The sequence below is a fragment of a genome, unplaced genomic scaffold, assembly GCF_019419815.1.
Source record: "Pyrus x bretschneideri cultivar Hongxiangsu unplaced genomic scaffold, Pyrus_bretschneideri_v1 Contig22, whole genome shotgun sequence".
Lineage (NCBI taxonomy): Eukaryota > Viridiplantae > Streptophyta > Magnoliopsida > Rosales > Rosaceae > Pyrus > Pyrus x bretschneideri.
In genome coordinates, this window is record NW_025999524.1 from 3,702,237 (window position 1) to 3,722,708 (window position 20,472).

General features: G+C 36.7%; 2 protein-coding genes across 2 annotated transcripts; both read left to right on the forward strand.

Moving 5' to 3' along the window:
* Positions 1–727: 727 nt before the first annotated feature.
* LOC103947009 lies at positions 728–4,706 on the forward strand. The gene is made up of 11 exons (XM_009357842.3): positions 728–1,158; positions 1,245–1,331; positions 1,523–1,687; positions 1,800–1,888; positions 2,316–2,404; positions 2,503–2,606; positions 2,697–2,796; positions 2,877–2,952; positions 3,054–3,171; positions 3,575–4,106; positions 4,381–4,706. Exons 1-11 carry the CDS (start codon positions 1,077–1,079, stop codon positions 4,475–4,477), a joined length of 1,539 nt encoding a protein of 512 aa, XP_009356117.2. The 5' UTR covers positions 728–1,076; the 3' UTR covers positions 4,478–4,706.
* A 905-nt stretch (positions 4,707–5,611) lies between these two features.
* LOC103947018 (protein CHUP1, chloroplastic) lies at positions 5,612–12,289 on the forward strand. The gene is made up of 12 exons (XM_009357853.3): positions 5,612–5,766; positions 7,053–7,214; positions 7,308–7,481; positions 7,630–7,889; positions 8,101–8,189; positions 8,368–9,135; positions 9,486–10,856; positions 10,966–11,097; positions 11,277–11,458; positions 11,556–11,667; positions 11,787–11,930; positions 12,036–12,289. The coding sequence occupies exons 4-12, from the start codon at positions 7,781–7,783 to the stop codon at positions 12,129–12,131; spliced, it is 3,003 nt and encodes a 1,000-aa protein (XP_009356128.1). The 5' UTR covers positions 5,612–5,766; positions 7,053–7,214; positions 7,308–7,481; positions 7,630–7,780; the 3' UTR covers positions 12,132–12,289.
* The last annotated feature ends 8,183 nt before the right edge of the window (positions 12,290–20,472 follow it).

Here is a 20,472-nt window from a genome sequence, read left to right on the forward strand (position 1 = left end):
CCTCCCTCAACCTTAATAGATTTCCGATTTGCAGTGATTGATGGGATTCCTGAGCTTCTGGCATCGAGGGGAAGTTCACGCGGTGAGGGTAAGGGTGTTGCCGTGGCACTTCTTCATCGGACTCTACACATACAGTTTGGCGGTGGCAACGGCGGAAACGGGGGGCCTTTGGAGAAGTTGACATTCTTACAAACAAAGAGGAATGTGTCTAAACAATTTTTCTGATTTTTTACTCATCTAGTCATCTTTGTAAGAATGCAATTTAGTCATTGTCAACTCCGTAAAACTTTCCGGCAAATGAGTCACGTGCCACGCAGATTAAATCAAGGGGGCATGTCTTCCTATTCTTAATCAAATTTTGTTCTATTTTTTACGCATCTAGTCATCTTTGTAAGAAAGCAATATAGCCATCGTCAACTCTGTCAAATGAGTCACGTACCTTGCACGTGAGATTGAATTAAAGGGCAAATATGAAAAATGAAATAAGAAAATTGTGATCACTCAACTTTATCTGAAGTAATGATCTCTCAACTTTAACTTGATTGTAGCAATAGTTCTTCCATGAGTAATTTTAACGAAGATTCTGGCCGAATTGACGAAAATGATCATAGTTGCACGTTTTGATAAGTTAATATATCAATGATAATAAATTTTTAATTGACGAACTATTATTCTAATTAAGTTAAAAGTTAAATAACGTGATGGATATTTCATTTTATGTGACCAAACCAAACAGATGCCATTGCCACCCGCTACTTCTCACCTCCCAGTCCCCGACCCAAAACCCTCTCCCCCTCTCTCTCTCTCTGCAATTACAAATTTCGGCATTTCTCACGTCCCAGTTCCCACCGTAAATCCAAAGCCCTAATCCCCAAATCTCGTTCAAATAAAAAGTAATCAATAATCATGTGCTCATCTTGTGCGCCACCTTCTTCCTCCCTTTTCCTTCCCACATACACTTCCTTCCTCCTACGACGCCGCACTCTCTCCCCGAACTTAACTCTCCTGAAACCCAAATCCACAAGGCCCAGACCGCGCTTCTCTGCTTCGCTCGCTCAGCGAAACCTCGACATTTCATGGTTCCCCTCGGACCAATCAGCCAACGGCGACTATGGCGGTTGGGCAATCGTCGATTCTCCGGTTCCCGTAAAAACCCAGGTCTTGATTACTCATAAATTTAATTACTTTCGTAAAATTGAACATAAAGATTGAGACTTTTGTTTTAATTTGTTGCGTTGTTGCAGGGTTGCCTAAATTTGTAATTGGGGGCTTTGGGGCTTCACTGGCGGTAGTAGTCGCCGCCATTGCTTACTTCTCGCTGTCTAAGAAAGGTCTGCGTTTTCATGTATTGGTTCTTTTGATGAGTTACTAGTGATATTAAGTTTCCATTTAGTGAATTATTGTTCAATCAGGTTAATTTGGGTACTTGATGTTAGGGTAACAGCTCTAGTAGTTTTGAATGATCAGGCATTTGCTAAATTGTGTGTTGGGTTGGGCATACTACATTGTTCTCCTTTTGTAGGTTTTAAGTTTCAAATTACGAGTCCGTTGCATGCTTTTCACGGGATATTGAGTCGGGACTCTGATACTGAAACTGCAAACCAAGGAGCATTGGATGAGTATGCCATGGTCCCTGAGGCAAGTCCACAGACTGTTCCTATAGCTGAGAGCGGAAATGTTACTTCAGGTACATCAAATTGAACGTTTCTTTAGCAGTTCAACTTCCTCTTCAATATCTGAATTATCTTTATATTGATGAATTCCGGGAGATTTTCTTACTTGTCTTTTGTCTAATTCAGCATCCGTGAAGAAGCTTGAACGCATTATAATCCCAGTTGCTGTAGATTCTACTCAACAGGAAGCTCTGGCAGTTTTGAAGAAATTGAAGGTGTGCTTCTTTATTGAGCGCTGTCAAGTCTGGACTGAGTCTCTCTGCTTTTTCTTCTTAGCTTTTGTCCATTTCAATGCCTAAGTGCATCTAAGTAGGGCCTTTAAGGTGCTGATATTTCTTAGTCTTGTCTGCATTTTCGAAGTGAAGAACAAGGAACAGAAGCTTAAAAACCAAAACGGTGCTGAGATATGAGTGGCATAGTCACTGATAACAAGTTTATTGGAACAGTGTTTAAATAATAATTTTGAATACCCACGGAAATTACAATTGATATTTGTAAAGGAGGATTATTTTACTTTTCACTATCAGTGACGTTTTTATGTTCTTGAAATTTTGGACCTGTCTTGTCCTTAATGTTCTATATCACTGAGGCTTTGGGTCGAGTTCTGAGCATGATTTTGTCAACTGTAATTAAGGTACACAGATTATTGAAGATGATGTCAAGGCTGATGAATTGTGTACTAGAAGGGAATATGCAAGATGGCTAGTTCAATTAAGCTCATCACTTGAAAGGTAGTAATTTGTACGTACACTCCTTGAAATATATTTTATTTGTTTTGATGAGATCTTTAGGGTGGTATTTCCTTAGATATTTTTTATTTACTTTGTAGGAATGCAAAGCACCGGCTTGTCCCATCAGTTTCACTTGCTGGATCCATAGTTTCTGCATTTGATGATGTGAATATTGAAGACCCAGATTTTGGGTCCATTCAAGGTAAGGATTGATTCATTTACCTGCAATTGATAGGTCTTTGTTCTATAGAGATTAAAGTTTGAAACTTTGCTTATGCATCGTGTCCCTAAGCCCTGGCGGAGGCTGGTGTCATCCCTAGCAAGTTATCACAGAAGAGCTCCAGTAATGATGGTCTAAACGGCCATGGAAACATCAATTTTTCACCTGAGAGGTAGAAAGTATGCTTGATTTTTGTTTAATATTTTGAGTTTCCTTTTATAATGTATACTAAAACAATACATTGTGCTGCAGGTTTATCTCTCGACAAGACCTAATTGATTGGAAGGCCCATTTAGAGTATGACTTTTTGCCCGGAGTAATACAGAAGGTAAAGAAGGCATCGAACATTATCATCAATGGGTGATTTTTCCCCCAAGAGTAAAGTATGCCTCTTCATAGGTTTTAAAACCTGACTTATTTACAGTCCAGATATCAACCACAGCAACAGTAGGTTTTATGGATGTGAAAGAGATCAGTTCAGATGCACCAGCAGGACTATATAGAGACATGCTGACAGAGGAAAATAGCATACTCAGAAAAGTTTTTGGTATTTCCCAGTTTCTTTGTCTATAAATTAATTTAACAATTTCAAGCATGCACACATCGCACACGAGTAAAGAAATATGCATAAAATTAAACACGCATATATCATGTGTTTGAGTTGTTATTTGTACATTTTGGTGAGCTTTTGCTACTGCTGTCATTTGAAGTACAATCTAAGGAAGTTAGGTTGCTTTAGTCTTTAAAGGTAGAAGAAAAGCAAATGTGAGGATTTGATAAAAGGCACTAAACTGAGAGAAGGAAGATCTGTTAGATGCTATCGAACTTGATGAATACCTTACGTTTACTTTTGAAAACTAACAAGCAGATATATAGGATCACATGAATGTTATTGTTTCTCTGTATGTACGAGGTCTATTCTAAGAACCCCATGACATATTATCTTGCAGGACAGTGCAAGCGGCTTCAGCCAAACAAACCTTCAACAAAAGCACAAGCAGCAGTGGCGTTGACAAGTGGCAGGATCGTGGAATCAATTTCTTGTGAGTTGTTGAGAATAAAGGCTGAAAATTCTGCAAGGAAGGCTGAGACGGAAGTTATCAGGTCCGAATTGCTCGACAGGGAAGAGATACAAAAGTTTTGGGATGAGAAAATGAATGCGGAGAAAACCCGTGGTCTTGAGGTGGAGAAGGCTTATCTTGCTGCCCTTAGTGATTTGGAACAGGAGAAGATTACCCAAGAAAAGAATTTTTCCGAGATTTTAAAGGAGAAGGCAGCTATGGACTGCCAGAGGCAATTACTTCTCAGTCTCAAGAAAGAGGTCAATGAGATGTCTGAAAAGCTCGCATCTGAGAGGTCTACTTATGTTGCTGAGAATTGTGATTTGCAGAATACGCTCAACGATTTAGAGACAAAGCAGGAAAGTATGCTTGATAGGAAATCCATACTTGAAGCTGAGATAGAAGCTATTCGGATCCTTAGGTATCACCCATCTCTGCAGCTATTCATAATAATGCATAGACACATATTTTACTCGAGAGCGTGATAAAATGTAGTCATAATTAGGAACATTTCGAGTTTAGGTTTGGTTATTGCTCTCGGTTTTTTCTTTCTAAAGCACGTTTTGCATCTAGTAGCTTCAACTTTTCTGTAACATACAACAGGAAATTGTTATGAAGCTTCATCAAAAACCGAAAACTTTAATCATGGCATGGATATGATATACAATTCCTCATAATTTTACAAAATGATGCAGATCGTGGGTAGAAGATGAAGCAAGAAGAAGCCAAGCTCGTGCCAAGGTACTTGAGGAGGTAGGACGAAGGTGGAAATGGGATGACCAGGCCCCTTGACGGGATGTAGAGAGATATAATCCTCGTTTTTTTATAAGATCAGAGTTGAGCAATTCACAGGGAAGTTCTGATTATTTTCCGGTGTAGGTTTGTACAATTTCGAATGCAGAATGCCATTGGCATGAGCAATCTGAATGATTTGTCCATTGTATGTATCCAGAAAAATCAATCGGGAAAATAATGTGATATTATGACGGTTGTGCTTTTGAGTAACGCAGTTGAAGTGTGATATCTGAAGCTTTTGGTGATGTTTCATAAAACTCTTCGAGTGTAAAGTTTTTGACCAAACAATCAATCCCAATATGCCATAATCTCTCACGACTTATTGGCGCTGCGTTTTGTTTCTTGGCCATAACGAGTTTTGATAGAATATGTCTTGTTTATTTTGAAGTAATTGAATGGAATGACCATCGCAATTTCAAAAATATTTATGACTTTTAGTATTTTTTCAGTGGCTTCTCTTGCATTACAGAGCATGAGCGGTTCTGTTGTCGAATTGTTAGTTTATTTTGGAGTACTTACTAGTCAAAAATATCTTTTAATGACAATAATATTAACTACTTTCGGATGGGAGAGATTTTGAGATGTCACCTGTTGTACACAATTATGTGTTTAATTTTCATATCACATGACACAATGACATAGAATTAGCAATGAGACAAAGATTCATTCAAAGAAAATCACATCATTCACCACTACAGGAAATGACTTTTTAGCCAAAATAATCATTAAAATTGATATAACTCTTTATTTTGATCCTTAAGCTTTAAAATCGATAGAAGTGGTCCTTGTGTTTGTCCACCGTCAACTATTCAGCGTCAACTATTCGGGTCATTTCGTGAAAAATTTTCGTTGAATTGTGGATATTTTTGTCAAATCAACCCCTCAACTTCTGTGAAAAATGCTTTCAATTCAATGGAGATTTTTCACAAAAAGAGTAAAATAATTGTTGATAGACAAACTTAAGGACCACTCATATTGATTTTAAATATAAAAAACTACATTAAGAAGTTATACTAATATCAGGAACATTTCGGCTAAAAAGCCAAAAAAAAATCCCATCCGAGATGGGGTAAAAGGGTAACTTCATACGCGTCGCGGTCAAAATTCAGTCAGCCGTTTTCCGTGACAAAAATAGGAACGCAAGGCGGTGAAAAAGTTATGCCCGCTCAGTTGTTTACTTCCTCCCGTTTACTGCACTTGCTCTGTCTCTCCGGTCAAAAATCCCAGCTCTGGCCACAAGCAGCTGTATTTTCGCCCGCTGTTACAGTCTCTCAGAAGCCCAGATGGTATGCATTTTTACCCACCTCCAAATTTACATACTTTTTCCTTTTCATCTTGTTTCTTATCAACTGGATAATCATAATCCGAAAGTGACCACAGTTTGTTTCATCTGGTGAAAACGCATATTGTAGTTGTATGTTGTAAAATTTTCTTGTATGCACCGGTGTTTTTGGCCGTTAAATTCTTCGTCATTGATCCATTGACCAACATTAAACGGCCAAAAATCGTGGTGCATAGAAATACACCGGAGCATAGTAGAATTTTCGCGTATGTTGCAGCTTCCTCTTCTCTGAGGGCCAGCATACGGAGAAACCGCAGCCCCAAAAATCCATGTTTAGACAATGGGAGTTTGGCTTCTGCTGTGGATTGTGGGGCCCACATGATTTATAACCCAGAAAACGATTTTCCTTGTAATCTTCCCTCCCTGGCTTTGCATTTGCACATCTGCAATTTTCTTCTCAAATAGTATGTCCTCTTTTGACAAGTTCAAATCACAAATTCCTCCGCCAAACAACTCGGTTTCAATTCTAAGGATGATTCTTTGTTATGTTATGGCCTTATGGGGTCATTTGCTGGCCGCACTTCCCACCACAAATCTCAGTTTCCAAAATCTCATCCATAAGTTTTTGTGGGAATGCTGTCATAATTGTACACTTTGGGGGTAACTTTCGGTCACAAAGTTTGGAGTGGGAGTAAGGGCTCGTTCGGGATTGCTTTTGTAGGATGCACTTTTGTTCAAAAGCCTTTATGCCAAAAGTTCTTTTATTAGAAACACATCGGAATGTTTGTTGATAATTCAAGTGCTTCGTGCTTCTTGGAGAAGCATCTGACAAGTGTTTTTTCAGAAAACGTTCTATGGGGCTCAGAAGCACTTCTAACATTTTCTGTCAAACGCAGTCAGAAGAAATGTTTTTAGCCTTTTCAGAAGCAAATCCCGAACATTCCACTAAAAGAGTAGAATTTTACGCTATGTGAACAGACTTATTGGTAAAAATCATGTCTTGCATGCTCAACCCATCATATGCAACACTTGCTTACCGATTACACACAAAACCAACCACAAAGATACAAGCTTTTAGGGAAATGCCAAAAAGGGAAGCAAGTGGGTTTGCAGGTCAATCACCCACAAAAGTTGGGTTTATTTTGCATTGTGTTTAGCTACCTCTGAGAATTAAAATTACAGCCAAACAAAACATTGCTTACTTGAAATAGGAGTTCTTTCATTTGGGATTCTGGACCCACCTTATATCAGATTGATTTCTTACCGTTTATCAATGTTTGATTTCTGCAGATACCAAGTTTGTCAAATGGATCAGAGGGCAATGATTGGCCATGTTTTGTCTTTCGAGCTTCTGATCAACCTAAAGCTTGATTGATTGGGCCATGTCATTGGGCGCTTGAGACAAATATGACCACCCAAATTAAAATGGTATCTTGATATTACCTAAAACAAGTAAGGAATGCACGTAACTGCAGTTAAAATTTACGTTTTCTAACATTTCAGCTTTGGTTGTTTAACTGCTAATGTTCCTTAAAATCTTTACAGTGACATGTTTGGACCCACCAATTGTGAACTTTCAATCCTTTTGGAGAAGATTGGCCACTAGTTATTGGTGGTTGCTGTAGCTCTTAGCATTAAGAGTTGTGCTGGATTGTTTACTTATCAGGAACTTCCTGGCAAGCAAGCATTCTTTAATGTTTGGTCTACAAACCTCAGAAGGTGATAGCTGATGGTGTCAGCAATGTTTATACTTCATAATTAGATTTGGCTACTAATATACTTATATATGCAAATGGTCTGGGATGTGTACAGTTGGATATGGATATAGGAAAGGGATTGTTTTCTTAATCTCTCTTGGGAATTACAGATTCTGGGTTGCTGTTTCTGCATTTCTGGGGCCTTAAAGGTTTGAATTAGCAGCTATGTGTTGGGGGAGAAGCTGGCAGTGCGGTGTTTTGGAAGTTGGTTATCTTTATAGATGAGTGAGAGCTTGAGCTTTCCCCATTTGCAATACCTTCATGATAGTCAGGTTAAGCCTCCTGGTTGCTGCTACCATTGCAGCGATTGCAGCAAGGCAGCACAGCATAAAAAACTCGGGTTCATCAGCCTCAACAGGCAGGCATTCAGGTATTCATCTCCATGAGTTCCATAAATGTCACTTCTTTATTAATTTATTGGAAAAAAAAATTATATTATGTAAATATTGTTTGCAACTGAGCCATGTTTAGTAAATATTGTTTCAGAGACGAGCTATGTTTTACTTCCCCTTCTTTTTACAAATTTTTAATTTTTAATAATCTTAATTCTTATAATTCTTACTGGTCATATTGTAACTCAGAAAATGGTGAAGCAAACAGTAACCATCATAGCGAGAAGGAAGACGAAGAGCGACTTACATATTCTAATGATAGCCTCAGAGAGAAGCATGTACGTACATAACAAACTTTTATCAAAGTCCCATCCCTTTTGCAACATCATAACATTGGCAGTAAATTTTATGTTCCCTTCCTTTACCTGTAGGTTTTGGAATTTTTTTTACTTCGGAAAAAAAAAAAAAAAAAAAAAAAATCTGTTTTTAGTTAACTAAGAGTGGTACGTATTGCAGAAAGAAGAAGAGGAGGAGGAGGAGGAGGAAGACGAGGAAGAGGTTAAGTTGATTAGCAGTGTTTTTAACCATGCTAGCGATATTTCACCTGGTGATATCCAAGATGAAGATATTTTACCTGAATTTGAAGATCTTTTATCTGGGGAGATTGAAATCCCATTACTTGTTAACAAGACAGATACAAAAGAGAAAGACATATATGAAACTGAGATGGCAAACAATGCAAGTGAGCTGGAACATTTGCGTAATCTAGTAAAGGAATTGGAGGAAAGAGAAGTAAAGCTTGAAGGTGAATTACTTGAGTACTATGGATTAAAGGAACAAGAATCAGACGTTTATGAATTACAACGACAACTCAAGATTAAGACAGTGGAGATTGGCAAGCTCAATATTACTATTAACTCTCTGCAGGAGGAGAGGAAGAAGCTTCAAGAAGAGCTTACACAGGGAGCTTCCACCAAGAAGGAGCTAGAGGCAGCTCGGTACAAAATCAAGGAGTTGCAGAGGCAGATTCAGCTTGATGCTAACCAGACAAAAGGCCAATTACTGTTGCTCAAACAACAAGTAACTAATTTGCAGGCAAAAGAAGAAGAAGCGGTAAAAAAAGATGCTGAAATTGAAAAGAAGCTGAAAGCTGTGAATCAATTAGAGGTGGAAGTGGTGGAGCTTAAGAGAAAGAACAAAGAACTTCAAATCGAAAAGAGAGAACTAACCATCAAGTTGGATGCTGCTGAAGCAAGAGTCGCAACGCTCTCCAACATGACGGAGGTTAGTCTTACTGCTTTCTTGCATTGCATTATATGCACGTCTTTCTTTTCTGTTCTTTTTTGTTTTTTTTTTTTATATATATGAGACAAAGAGAGAAGATTTAAAACATTGGCATGTAAGTTTCTCGTTTTTTTTCTTGGCCAGATATGTAGTTTTTCTTTTTGTTTCGGCTATTTTGGTTTAGGCTGTAGCCCCTGACTGTTACGGGTTGATACTTGAGACTAGAAAGATTGAATGATTTCTTTGTTTATCAAAAATAATTCAGCAAGCTGGTGGAAAACGCACAGGCTGTTTAACAAGTATTGTGAATGAAACAATACTTACACTAGTTTTTCTTACGCTTTCTTCAGACTGAAATGGTTGCTAATGTAAGAGAGGAGGTCAATAATTTAAAGCATGCAAATGAGGACCTATCAAAGCAAGTGGAAGGTCTTCAGATGAACAGGTTCAGTGAAGTTGAAGAACTAGTGTACCTTCGTTGGGTGAATGCATGCTTGAGGTATGAGCTCCGGAACTATCAGACACCTCAAGGAAAGGTATCAGCTCGTGATCTCAACAAGAATCTGAGCCCCAAATCGCGGGAGAAGGCCAAACAACTGATGTTGGAGTATGCAGGATCAGAACGTGGGCAAGGGGATACAGATCTTGAGAGCAACTTCTCTCATCCATCCTCCCCTGGAAGTGAGGATTTTGACAATGTTTCTATTGATAGTTCTACGAGTCGATATAGTAGTCTCAGCAAGAAACCTAGTATAATGCAAAAGCTGAAAAGGTGGGGAAAAAGCAAAGATGATTCTAGCGTTCTTTCATCACCAGCTAGATCTCTCTCTGGAGGCTCTCCAAGCAGACCAAGTATGAGCGTTCGACCAAGGGGCCCACTGGAATCCTTGATGATAAGGAATGCAAGCGATGGTGTGGCCATCACTACGTTTGGGAAGATGGATCCGGAACTTAATGACTCCCCTCAAACTGCCACTCTTCCGAACATTAGAACACAAATATCTTCTAGCGACTCACCTACTTCTGTGGCATCATCTTTCCAGTTGATGTCAAAGTCAGTTGAAGGAGTTCTAGATGAGAAGTATCCTGCTTACAAAGACCGGCATAAGTTGGCCTTAGAGAGAGAGAAGCAAATTAAGGAAAGGGCAGAGCAAGCAAGAGTAGAGAAGTTTGGTGACAAATCAAGTGTAAATTTGAGCTACGAGCCTAGAGCCAAGGCTGAAAAGGAGAGATCGGTAGCTTTACCACCAAAACTTGCCCATATCAAGGAGAAGGCAGTTATTTCCAGCAATTCAAGCAACCAAACTAATGATGGTAACGCTATTGATCCTCAATCAATAACCAAGATGAAACTTGCCCAAATTGAGAAGAGGCCTCCTAGGGTACCTCGCCCGCCTCCTAAAGCATCTGGAGGTACCCCTGTTGGTATAACTTCCGGTCCCCCAAGTGGAGTACCACCTCCTTCACCTGGTGGCCCACCACCACCACCACCACCTGGTGGACCACCTCGTCCACCACCTCCGCCAGGAAGCCTGCCTAAGGGGGGAAGCAGTGGTGATAAAGTACACCGTGCTCCTGAGCTGGTTGAATTCTATCAGTCATTGATGAAACGTGAAGCAAAGAAGGATACATCGTCTTTAATATCTTCATCATCTAATGTATCTGATGCGAGGAGCAATATGATTGGGGAGATTGAGAACAAATCATCATTCCTTTTAGCTGTGAGTAGAACTTTGTTTTGTATTTCATTTATCTTGTTATATGAGGCATGAACTATGGGGCCCAGTACCCAAATGTTTCAAAGATTGAAATTTTATGTGTTGGATACAGGTGAAAGCTGATGTAGAAGCTCAAGGTGATTTTGTCATGTCGTTGGCAGCTGAAGTTCGAGCAGCTTCCTTCACAAACATAGAGGATCTTGTAGCATTTGTGAACTGGCTAGATGAAGAGCTCTCCTTTTTGGTATGCCATTACATATCCACTGGATTATATATTGCACTCAAAGGTTCCTCAGATGGCTAGCAGACTCAACTGCTAAACTATTAAATCTGAACTCCCTTTGTATTGCATGCTTTTCGATATTGTATACTCACAAACCCTCCTACCAGACTCACTTAGCTATCTCTTGCTGCCCTTGGTAGGTTGACGAAAGGGCTGTCCTCAAGCACTTTGATTGGCCTGAAGGAAAAGTGGATGCACTAAGAGAAGCAGCTTTTGAGTACCAAGACTTGATGAAATTGGAGAAACGAGTATCCACTTTTGTTGATGATCCCAAACTCCCATGTGAAGCTGCTCTGAAGAAGATGTATTCGTTGCTTGAGAAGTATGAACTTTCTTTTCATGCATTGAAGTGCTGGTTAGAGGAAATGCTTTTTCGAATTTTTTCTTTATTCTTAAGTGTTCTGTTAATATGCTTCCAGGGTGGAACAGAGTGTATATGCTCTCTTGCGTACAAGGGACATGGCTGTTTCTCGGTGCAAGGAGTTTGGAATTCCAGTTGATTGGTTATTGGATTCAGGGGTTGTCGGCAAGGTATGCTTCAAAACTCCGAAAAAAAACTTTATTGTGCTTAGTTGCTGTTAATATTTTGTATGATTATGTTATGCATTGTCTGGCAAAATTGAGCTCACGTAAGAGTTTTACCATTGCAGATCAAGCTCTCATCTGTGCAATTGGCAAGAAAGTACATGAAACGTGTAGCTTCGGAACTTGATGCATTGAGTGGACCTGAGAAGGAACCAAACAGAGAGTTTATACTACTTCAAGGCGTGCGTTTTGCTTTCCGAGTTCATCAGGTATAACTGATTTTTCCCCATTACTCGGAGTTTTCAAATGTGAAGGATTTGAAATCTTAGAGAAAAATACATAGAACTGGAATACTAAATTGGAACTGTTTCCAGTTTGCTGGAGGCTTTGATGCAGAGAGCATGAAGGCGTTCGAAGAGCTAAGGGGACGTGTCCATGGACAAACAGAAGAAACTAATCAGGAATCATGATTTATTTGAAATTTTTTCTTTTTCTGTTCTCTTGTCTCTGTTTTCTGCTGTAAATTTCATCTTTGCCGCTTAATGTCAAAAAATGTTCATACGTATCGAGCTTGTATTACAATCAACACTCCATTTCAAGCCAAAAGGAAATTAAGTTAGATCATTCACACGAAGTGTTATTTCTGGAAGTTGTGTGAGCTTTATTTCATATGCTTAGTAAAATACATTGTCAAAACCTGACATGAAAAGGGTTACTGATTTTCTCGCTGCACCGAACTTTACTGAGGATGTTAGGCTGCTGATGCCACTGGCTGGCAAAGAAAGCGGATTTCGAGCACTTTCACTGAAGCAAAAGCCAAGGAAAGATGTGGAATGGAAGCAAAAGCCAGGGGTGAAAAGTTTTTCTCGAGTGTTTCTCCGATTCTGTGTTTTTATGCAACCCCAATAGCTTAATGCAGCATGAACAGATGCTGACTTGTTGTCTGGAAGCAGTCAAATTTTCATCTGCGTCACACACAAGGTTTTAAATGCCGTTTAGCGTTTTTTAAATTTTAATTTAATTGTATTGAGATACATAAGTTCTAAAATACAATGAAATATAAATTATAAAGTACTATAACGTATTGAAAACATGAGGAACAAGCATATAATGAATGTTCATTTAAATATTAAACAAGGCCTCTTGCAATTTATTAAAACAATAAAATGTAAAATGAAGTTTTCTATTTTCTGTTTAAGTGAGAGCCGCAAACTAGGTGGGTCTAGGCAGGTCTAGCCGCATTTTCCTAACTTCAAACGCCTAAAGATTAATGGGGGCTCTAGCCAGTCGCCTGGCGCCTAAGCAAGACCCTTAGACGGAAATTTTTAGAACAATAGTCACACGTATTAACAATTGCAGGATCTCATTGGATTCACAAACTGTAGTAGCAGGAAGTTGGAATGAAACTTGCCTCCAACATTTGCTCCAGACTGTCCCATATTTCTGCACTCATTTTCCCATTGGGATGGGGTGTACTGCTGCTTATACTCGTGGCTTCGTCCACAAGTCTCAGAACTGAAGGCCCGGCAAACCTCCCAATGCCGGTTTTCTCAGCCACGTTCCGCAGATATTTCAAGTACAACCCATGCAGAGATCGTGTGATTCATGTCAATATATGATGTGTGTAAGTAAGCCCTCACATTTTACGGCCCTTTAAGTATGCAAGGGTGGGGGATGGTTTTTATCATTAAACTCATCATACAGTTATTTCCTTTACATAACTGACAAATAATCCGGTGATGTTAAGTTTTTTTTTGCAATTGGGTTAATTAGCTTTTGGGAGGTAATTTTTACATTTAGCTTCTCACACTATGTTTTTATTTCTAGACATCTGATTAAGTAAATCAAACAGAATCAACGCACAACATGAGTGTGTAAGAGACTAAAAAGAACGTTTTTGCTCCTTTGGACACGTGTATCCCACATGTACTTTTAGTTTCACCAATTTAGTGTCATGATCTTACGAAATTTGCTCAATTAGGTGGAGCAGTTAATTTGTCTGTGATTGTATGGCTGTTTATTTTCATGATGTGGCACACGCAGGGCTTAATTTTTAGGTTTTTTTTTTTTTTTTTTTTGAAAGGTATTTTTTCCACTTTCTCCTCAAACTTCTCTGAAAAAGTTTGAATTGATTTATTTGGAGTGTGAATAGGAACTTTCATTTAAAATTAAAAAAAAATATATATATATATATATATATTTTTACTATAATAAGTGGTTTTATTACATGTCAGAGCAGTTCGATATTGTCGATATCAAACCGATATGAAATAGTCCACATGTTAACTAAAAGGGCCAAGGTCTAAACTAGTAGTTCACAACTTGACGTCAGAATGTGCAAATATGAAGTTGATGAACCCACTGACCTGGCTGTTGGAATTGGATAAGGATTGTCTGCTCTCTCGCTTTCAGTGTCTTTTCATACCTTCTTGTTTTGTGTGATCATGGTTAAACTACATCAACATTTAATATTGTTTTTTTTTATAGAAATAATAAGATAAAAATGAATAGTAATATAAAATGTTAACGTGGCTTAACCGTTCGTGACCACACAAACAGAAGGGCACGGAAGACACCGAAAGGGGAAGGGGACAATCATTGTCCGTTGGAATTTGCATAAAATCATAATCTAAAGCATCGATCTCATGCATATAAATTGATCACCTAGCTAGCTAGCAAGGTTGCGTATCTCTAGCCGCAGGAGAGAAAAAGCTTGGCAAGGGACTGGCGACCCTAGGGGCGACCTTGGTGGCAGCTCAGAAAGCTGTTTCCCACATTCATCATAATATATCACACCTGAAAATTCAGGTGGCTGGCACTTCTTACCCATCAAAATTGACCTCTGCCATACCCCTCCTTCTCCAAACCCTTCTTCAACTTCAATTCCTTGCAATTTATTTTTATAGACGAAAGTAACTGCCTTGTTGCTGAGGCTGCCCACAAGATAGTTAAATGTCATCTGTGTACTGAATCGTTGAGATGAACACCTTTAGAATAATTTTCTGAGTGATGGAAGGATGAGTAGCACCATCGATATCATCTATCTGACGAATTGTTTATTTATATGAATTTATGTGGTATTTTGTCATGTGTTTCGGACACATTAAAAAATCTCTTAATCGTTTGACAATTGAAAACTATTATAATTAGGGCAACATTGAAAAATGAAGTTGAGAAAATAGGTAAAGAAATGCAAGCAAAATTCGGCAAACCCTTTGAATTGGTACGCCAAAGACGTGGGGAGGCCGATATTGCATTTGCATGCATGGTTTTAATGGAAAACATTATTGCGCGACAATATTCATAAGTTGGCACATGGCATTTTTAGTTGCAGCCCTGTAGGTGCGAGGATTGAAAGTATATACCTAGCTATAGGCTGGCACGAAAGAAGTATAATTTAATATCACATATTGCTTTTCTTATGTATCTCGAGTGTTCGAAATTTTTCTCTCTTCTTAATAATTTTTTTTAATATATAGTTTTGTCCAACTCCAAATAATAATGGCAAGTAGGAGTTTTGATGGCATGAGAGATTAATTGTTCTTTTACCCCAACACATATAAAAGTGGATTCTTCAAACCATTTGATGATGAACTTAACGTCAAATTTTAATATATATCTTTGGTGGGCTCTTTAAATGATATTTTAACTAAAATTTAGGGAGAAATTGATCTTCATTTACACTCCCTATCTTTTCTTTTCTTTTTTCTTTTTTTTTTTTTTTTTTTTTTTTTTTTTTTTTTTTTGAGTGGAATACGACAGCTTTTATTTCATAAACTCAAAGGGGTAACATATCTTGGTTGAGTATGTCCTGAATAGCTAGCATCTGGGTTTTTTTTTTTTTTTTTTTTTTTTGAGAAAAAGCGATAGATTTCATTTCATAGAAAGATAGCATTACAAAAGATGAGCGAAAGCTCAGTCCATTACAATGAAAGACATCCTCCTGAATAGCTAGCATCTGGGTTTTTTTTTTTTTTTTTTTTTTTTTTTTTGAGAAAAAGCGATAGATGTCATTTCATAGAAAGATAGCATTACAAAAGATGAGCAAAAGACATCCTCCAAGAGCACATCGGCAATAAGCTCTCGAGGATAGCATTTGGGGGTTTCTCAAACCAAACTACATAAGAGCTAAAACTTAAACTTAACTTGGCAAGGCATTATGCCACTCCATTACAAGAACGAGGAACATACGAAATTGAACACCCACAGGGAGGAAGTCCGAAGGACTCCTAATAGTAATTACTAGTATGTTTTTGTAGCTAGTCAAATGACTCAAATATTAATTTAGATAGCCACCACTTTCAACAATACTAACTATTTTAGCTTAAGTTAAAATATTTTTTTTTATTTTTTCTTAAATTTAGCAACTCAAGTCACTTTTTCCTCTCTTGAAACCTACCAAAAAAAAAATTGCAATTTTATAGTTTTTAATGTTCAACAAAATTTGACTTTTTCTATACTCCTAGCTAAATTTAGCTAAATACTATTCACAAAATTAAAATAGCTAGTCATTTAGCTAGTATGTTGGAGCTCAGTTTTTATTGCATTTTTTGTTTAAGTAGCCAAAAAAACCTCATTTAGATAGACTGTTGGACCAATCATGCTCTCTATCAAGTTAAAATTTAATTAAAGAGTCATAAGTTATCTTAGAAGCTCCTACACAAATTCTACTTTGAATCAATAAAAAAAGTTGACGACAAATGTTAAGAAGACTCTCTCAAAAGTGAGATTTTCTATGGATCATCTCCCACCTCATTTTTTGATACCATATTTTATAATGTTAGCATGAAAATTAACATAATCGTGAGATAACAAATAATTTATAAAAAATCTCACTTTAAAAGAGTCTCCTTAGCATTTTCTCAAAACTGAATATATTCAGTATTCCTGACGACATTAATGTATTGTGATGAATCGGTTCATCCAAATTCCAAAAGAGGTGGTGAATTAAGTGGCACCAAACCCATCACATGTTGTCGACCTACAATACAGAGCTTAATCAATCTGCAATGCAAAGAGAGAAAAGGCTTTTACTCTAACCAACCTCATTTATTAATTAATTTATATCTTAATTTATGGTTAAGAAAGCGGATCAAATTTTCAGGACATATTTGTGTGTGGCTTTTTTATGGTCTCTATCATTAAAATGATATGTGTTAATAAACTTAACTCTTTTAACTTTGTTATCATAAACTTAACACATGTGAATCAATAATAGAGATCATATAAAGACAACAAACAAAATAAATATTGAAGATTTGATCTCATGGAAAAGCTAGTAAAAAATCTTCTCAAAGTCTGCCGTGCCGTCACAGCTACTCATGTTTCCTTGCAATCGATCATTTACCAAAAATTGTAATAACGTTTATGTAGATATCATAGTAATCATACCTTGGAACCTAAAAGTTGGAGTGTTAATTAATTCTTCTTTTTCATTATGAAAACAATTATAAAGTCGATAGATTTTTTAGTGTACCGAGAATACGGCCAACACATCATGTCATAATATTATGACACTTAGTGTAACAGATCGTGTTACGAACATAATGAAAAACTCTATATAATGTTGACCATCGAGCATCCCTTCATGCAACACCCCTCAAAAACTTGATGGATATATTTTTTAAAAATTGCATAAAAAATCTATAAATTTTTAGGTACTATAATCTAAATAAAATAATAACATCACTTGACCATATTACCAAAAAAAATTACTTCTCAAACTCCTAGATGATGTTTTTATCAACAAGAAAAGAAAAAATAATTAAAAGAGTTGGAATAACAACAGATGTAGGTGATAATTAACGTTCTAATAACATTAATATACATATATATATTTTTTTCTCTATTTATCTTTTCTTCACTTCATACGTAGTACTTGATCACCTGAGAAATGAATGCTGGCATGATCAATGGTGCAAAGGGTTTGGACCGGTGGGAACACGTCGCTTTTCAACACCGTAACGTGGATCAATCTCCGTCGGATCATCGCTTGGGGCCTTCGATTGTGCTTGCATGTGATGGTGATCATCCGGTGAACTTTTTGATGACCTTTGGCGTTGTTGGTGAGGATGTACAAATGAAGTGAAGTCAAATTTGCTTGCCAACACTTTTCTGCTGATCCTATTAAGGCGACGCTGATCATGATGAGAAAATGATGACGACGAATAAGACCTTATGCTTTGTTTGTGAATATTAATGGTGGAAATCTTGGAGTAGTTGTGGAAATATTCATGAAACAAGATCAAGCAGAGGAGAGAGAGGCAAAGAAAGGTGGAAAGGAGAAGATGATGAGAAATTCTCAAGGGCATGGTGGAATAAGAGGAGGAGATAGAGGAGAAGGGTGAGAAGGGGAAGCATGGATCAGTTAAATGAGAAGAAACCCAATAGAGATAAAGATTTCCCAATTTTTCTTGACAGCTTAAGTTGATCAAATTTAATCTGCTAAAGATATATATTTTATATATAGACATATATATATATATATATATATATATATATATATATATATTAGGAATGGAGAGAGAGAAAAATAAAATTTATGTACTTGAAATACATATTATGTGGTATATCATTTTACGTGTTATAATATGAGTAAATAATATAATTAACATGTTCGATTTCTTAGGTATATTAATAAAAAATTCGCATATGTTATAAGTTTAGTAGAATAATATATCATGTAACAGTGTTTCGGTTACACAAAAAATTTCTAGAAAATTATTGAGTCTTATTCTAAAGTGCAGTGGATATACTTGGTGAGTTAGCTTGTGATCCTCTGCACCCTCTCCTTAACTTGATAGCTTCTTGTAATCTTTAATGTGGTGGCAAATGTAGAATTCAACACACTTACAAGGAAGAAAACTATGTTGTGCATAAATTAGCAGGAATTGGTCCTTCTTTGGAGTATGACTGTCATATTTTTGTGGCTCCTCACAATAGAGTTGTTAGATTAGTTCAGAAAGATTTATGGGAGTCACTAGAGTAAGATTTATTTAGTTGTTTTAAAAAATTTAAAAAAAAAAAAAAAGAGTGTTTGAAAATGCTGGGTCTCCTGCCTTTCAAGTGAAACTTGCCACTTTTTATGCTAATTTAATGTTGAGGAGGAGAGAAGAAAAGGAGAGGGCTGGCGGTAGACCCTTTTCCCAAATAAAGTTCCTTAGAAATAAAGGCAAAAAAAAGGTTATAATATCTATTTGTCAAACCCTAAATCATATGTTAAATTATTATTTAAGCTTAAATTTTGTTTCTAGAATATACTTGATGCATTGGCAGAATATGCAATTAGTGTGGGGATTACTGTCAACTTCTCTCAATTAATGGTTGCAAAGTAAAACTCCGTAGGTTAATTAGTTGAGTGGATTGCAACTAAGTAAAAGAGTGGGGGATATGCAATCCACATTATCTACTGACAAAGCAATGTGGGAACTACTGTTTAGAAAAAGTGAGGGACAAAACATTGTTTCCTGAACTGCTACAAAAAGTGGGACGTGGAAAAGGCAATACTATACAAATTTTGATCTGATTTTTTCATGTACCAAATAGAGTATGGAACTGCCCTGCTTAGTTAACAAATAACGAGTTTTGAGTCGTCAGGGCAGCGGTACTCTTTCCATCCACAGATTACTGTCTTCAATTAATTCTTTTTTCGTTCTTCTGCTACCTCAAAAGAGGAAATTTCATATTCAAATTCAAGATGAAGTAGGAAACCTCATAAAGAGCGGAAAGAAGTGCTTTGTCGGTTAAAGGTGCTCTAGAAGTTTTTGATAACATCACAATTTATAAAAAAAAAAAAAAAAAAAACACTTTAAACTCTTTACTTTAGAAATAATTCGCTAATTAAATAATCATATGTGAGGCTGCGACGAGGATAGTTTAGGGATGGTAACATTTAGTTTTTGAATTTGTAATTAAACATAAAAAATTACATTTAAAATAAATTGAACTCATGATTGACAGACACAACTTTTCATTGATTTTGACTGTTTATATAAGGGATTCGCAATTATGTAAAACTATAATTTCTTGTAAAAAATCATCATGGAGTTTGTTGACCCTCGGCCAACTGATTAATATGTGCATCACGCTTTTGGGCATTTAGCCTAACTATAATAATTAGTTGCAGGGTGAAAAATGTTAACTATAAGTAAGGGTTTCATAGCATATCGATGTCAAAATGTCCAAATCAATATTAATAGTAAAAAAAAAATAGTAACAACGTTTTCCAATAAAAAATGTCAAATATAATATGATAGGACATGGATTGGCAGCCTTCACCCTTGTGGCCAAAATTGTCGGCAACTCCAATTTCTTTAATTAATTATCAAATGCATTTTATTAATTTTTTTTAAAAACATTTATTATAATAGTTTAATGTAATAAATTAATAGTTTAATTTAACATATTTGGTGGAGAGCAAAACCTTGAAAGATGTCAAAGTGTCACATAGGCTGTCAAAATTATATTTTATGTTTACAATTTAACATCTCATTTGGAGATGCTTTAGAAGTCATCTAATTTTGACTTGCAACCGTTGATCACTCAAACAAGTAAATATCCACCCGCTTTGAATTTGCACATATATGACAAATGCCCTAGATAATACCATGCCATTTCTTTAAATAAAATGTTTCGAGTTTAAATCATGTCATCCTTACCTATTACTTATCTTTTCTAAGAAAAAAATTCATCATGAAATATATGATCCATGCACATGCCACTCAAACGTACCTTCTCTCCATTGTGTATATGAAGTGATTTTCCACAGTTATAATGTTAATTTCAATTTAACGAATTAGCCCTTAATCCATT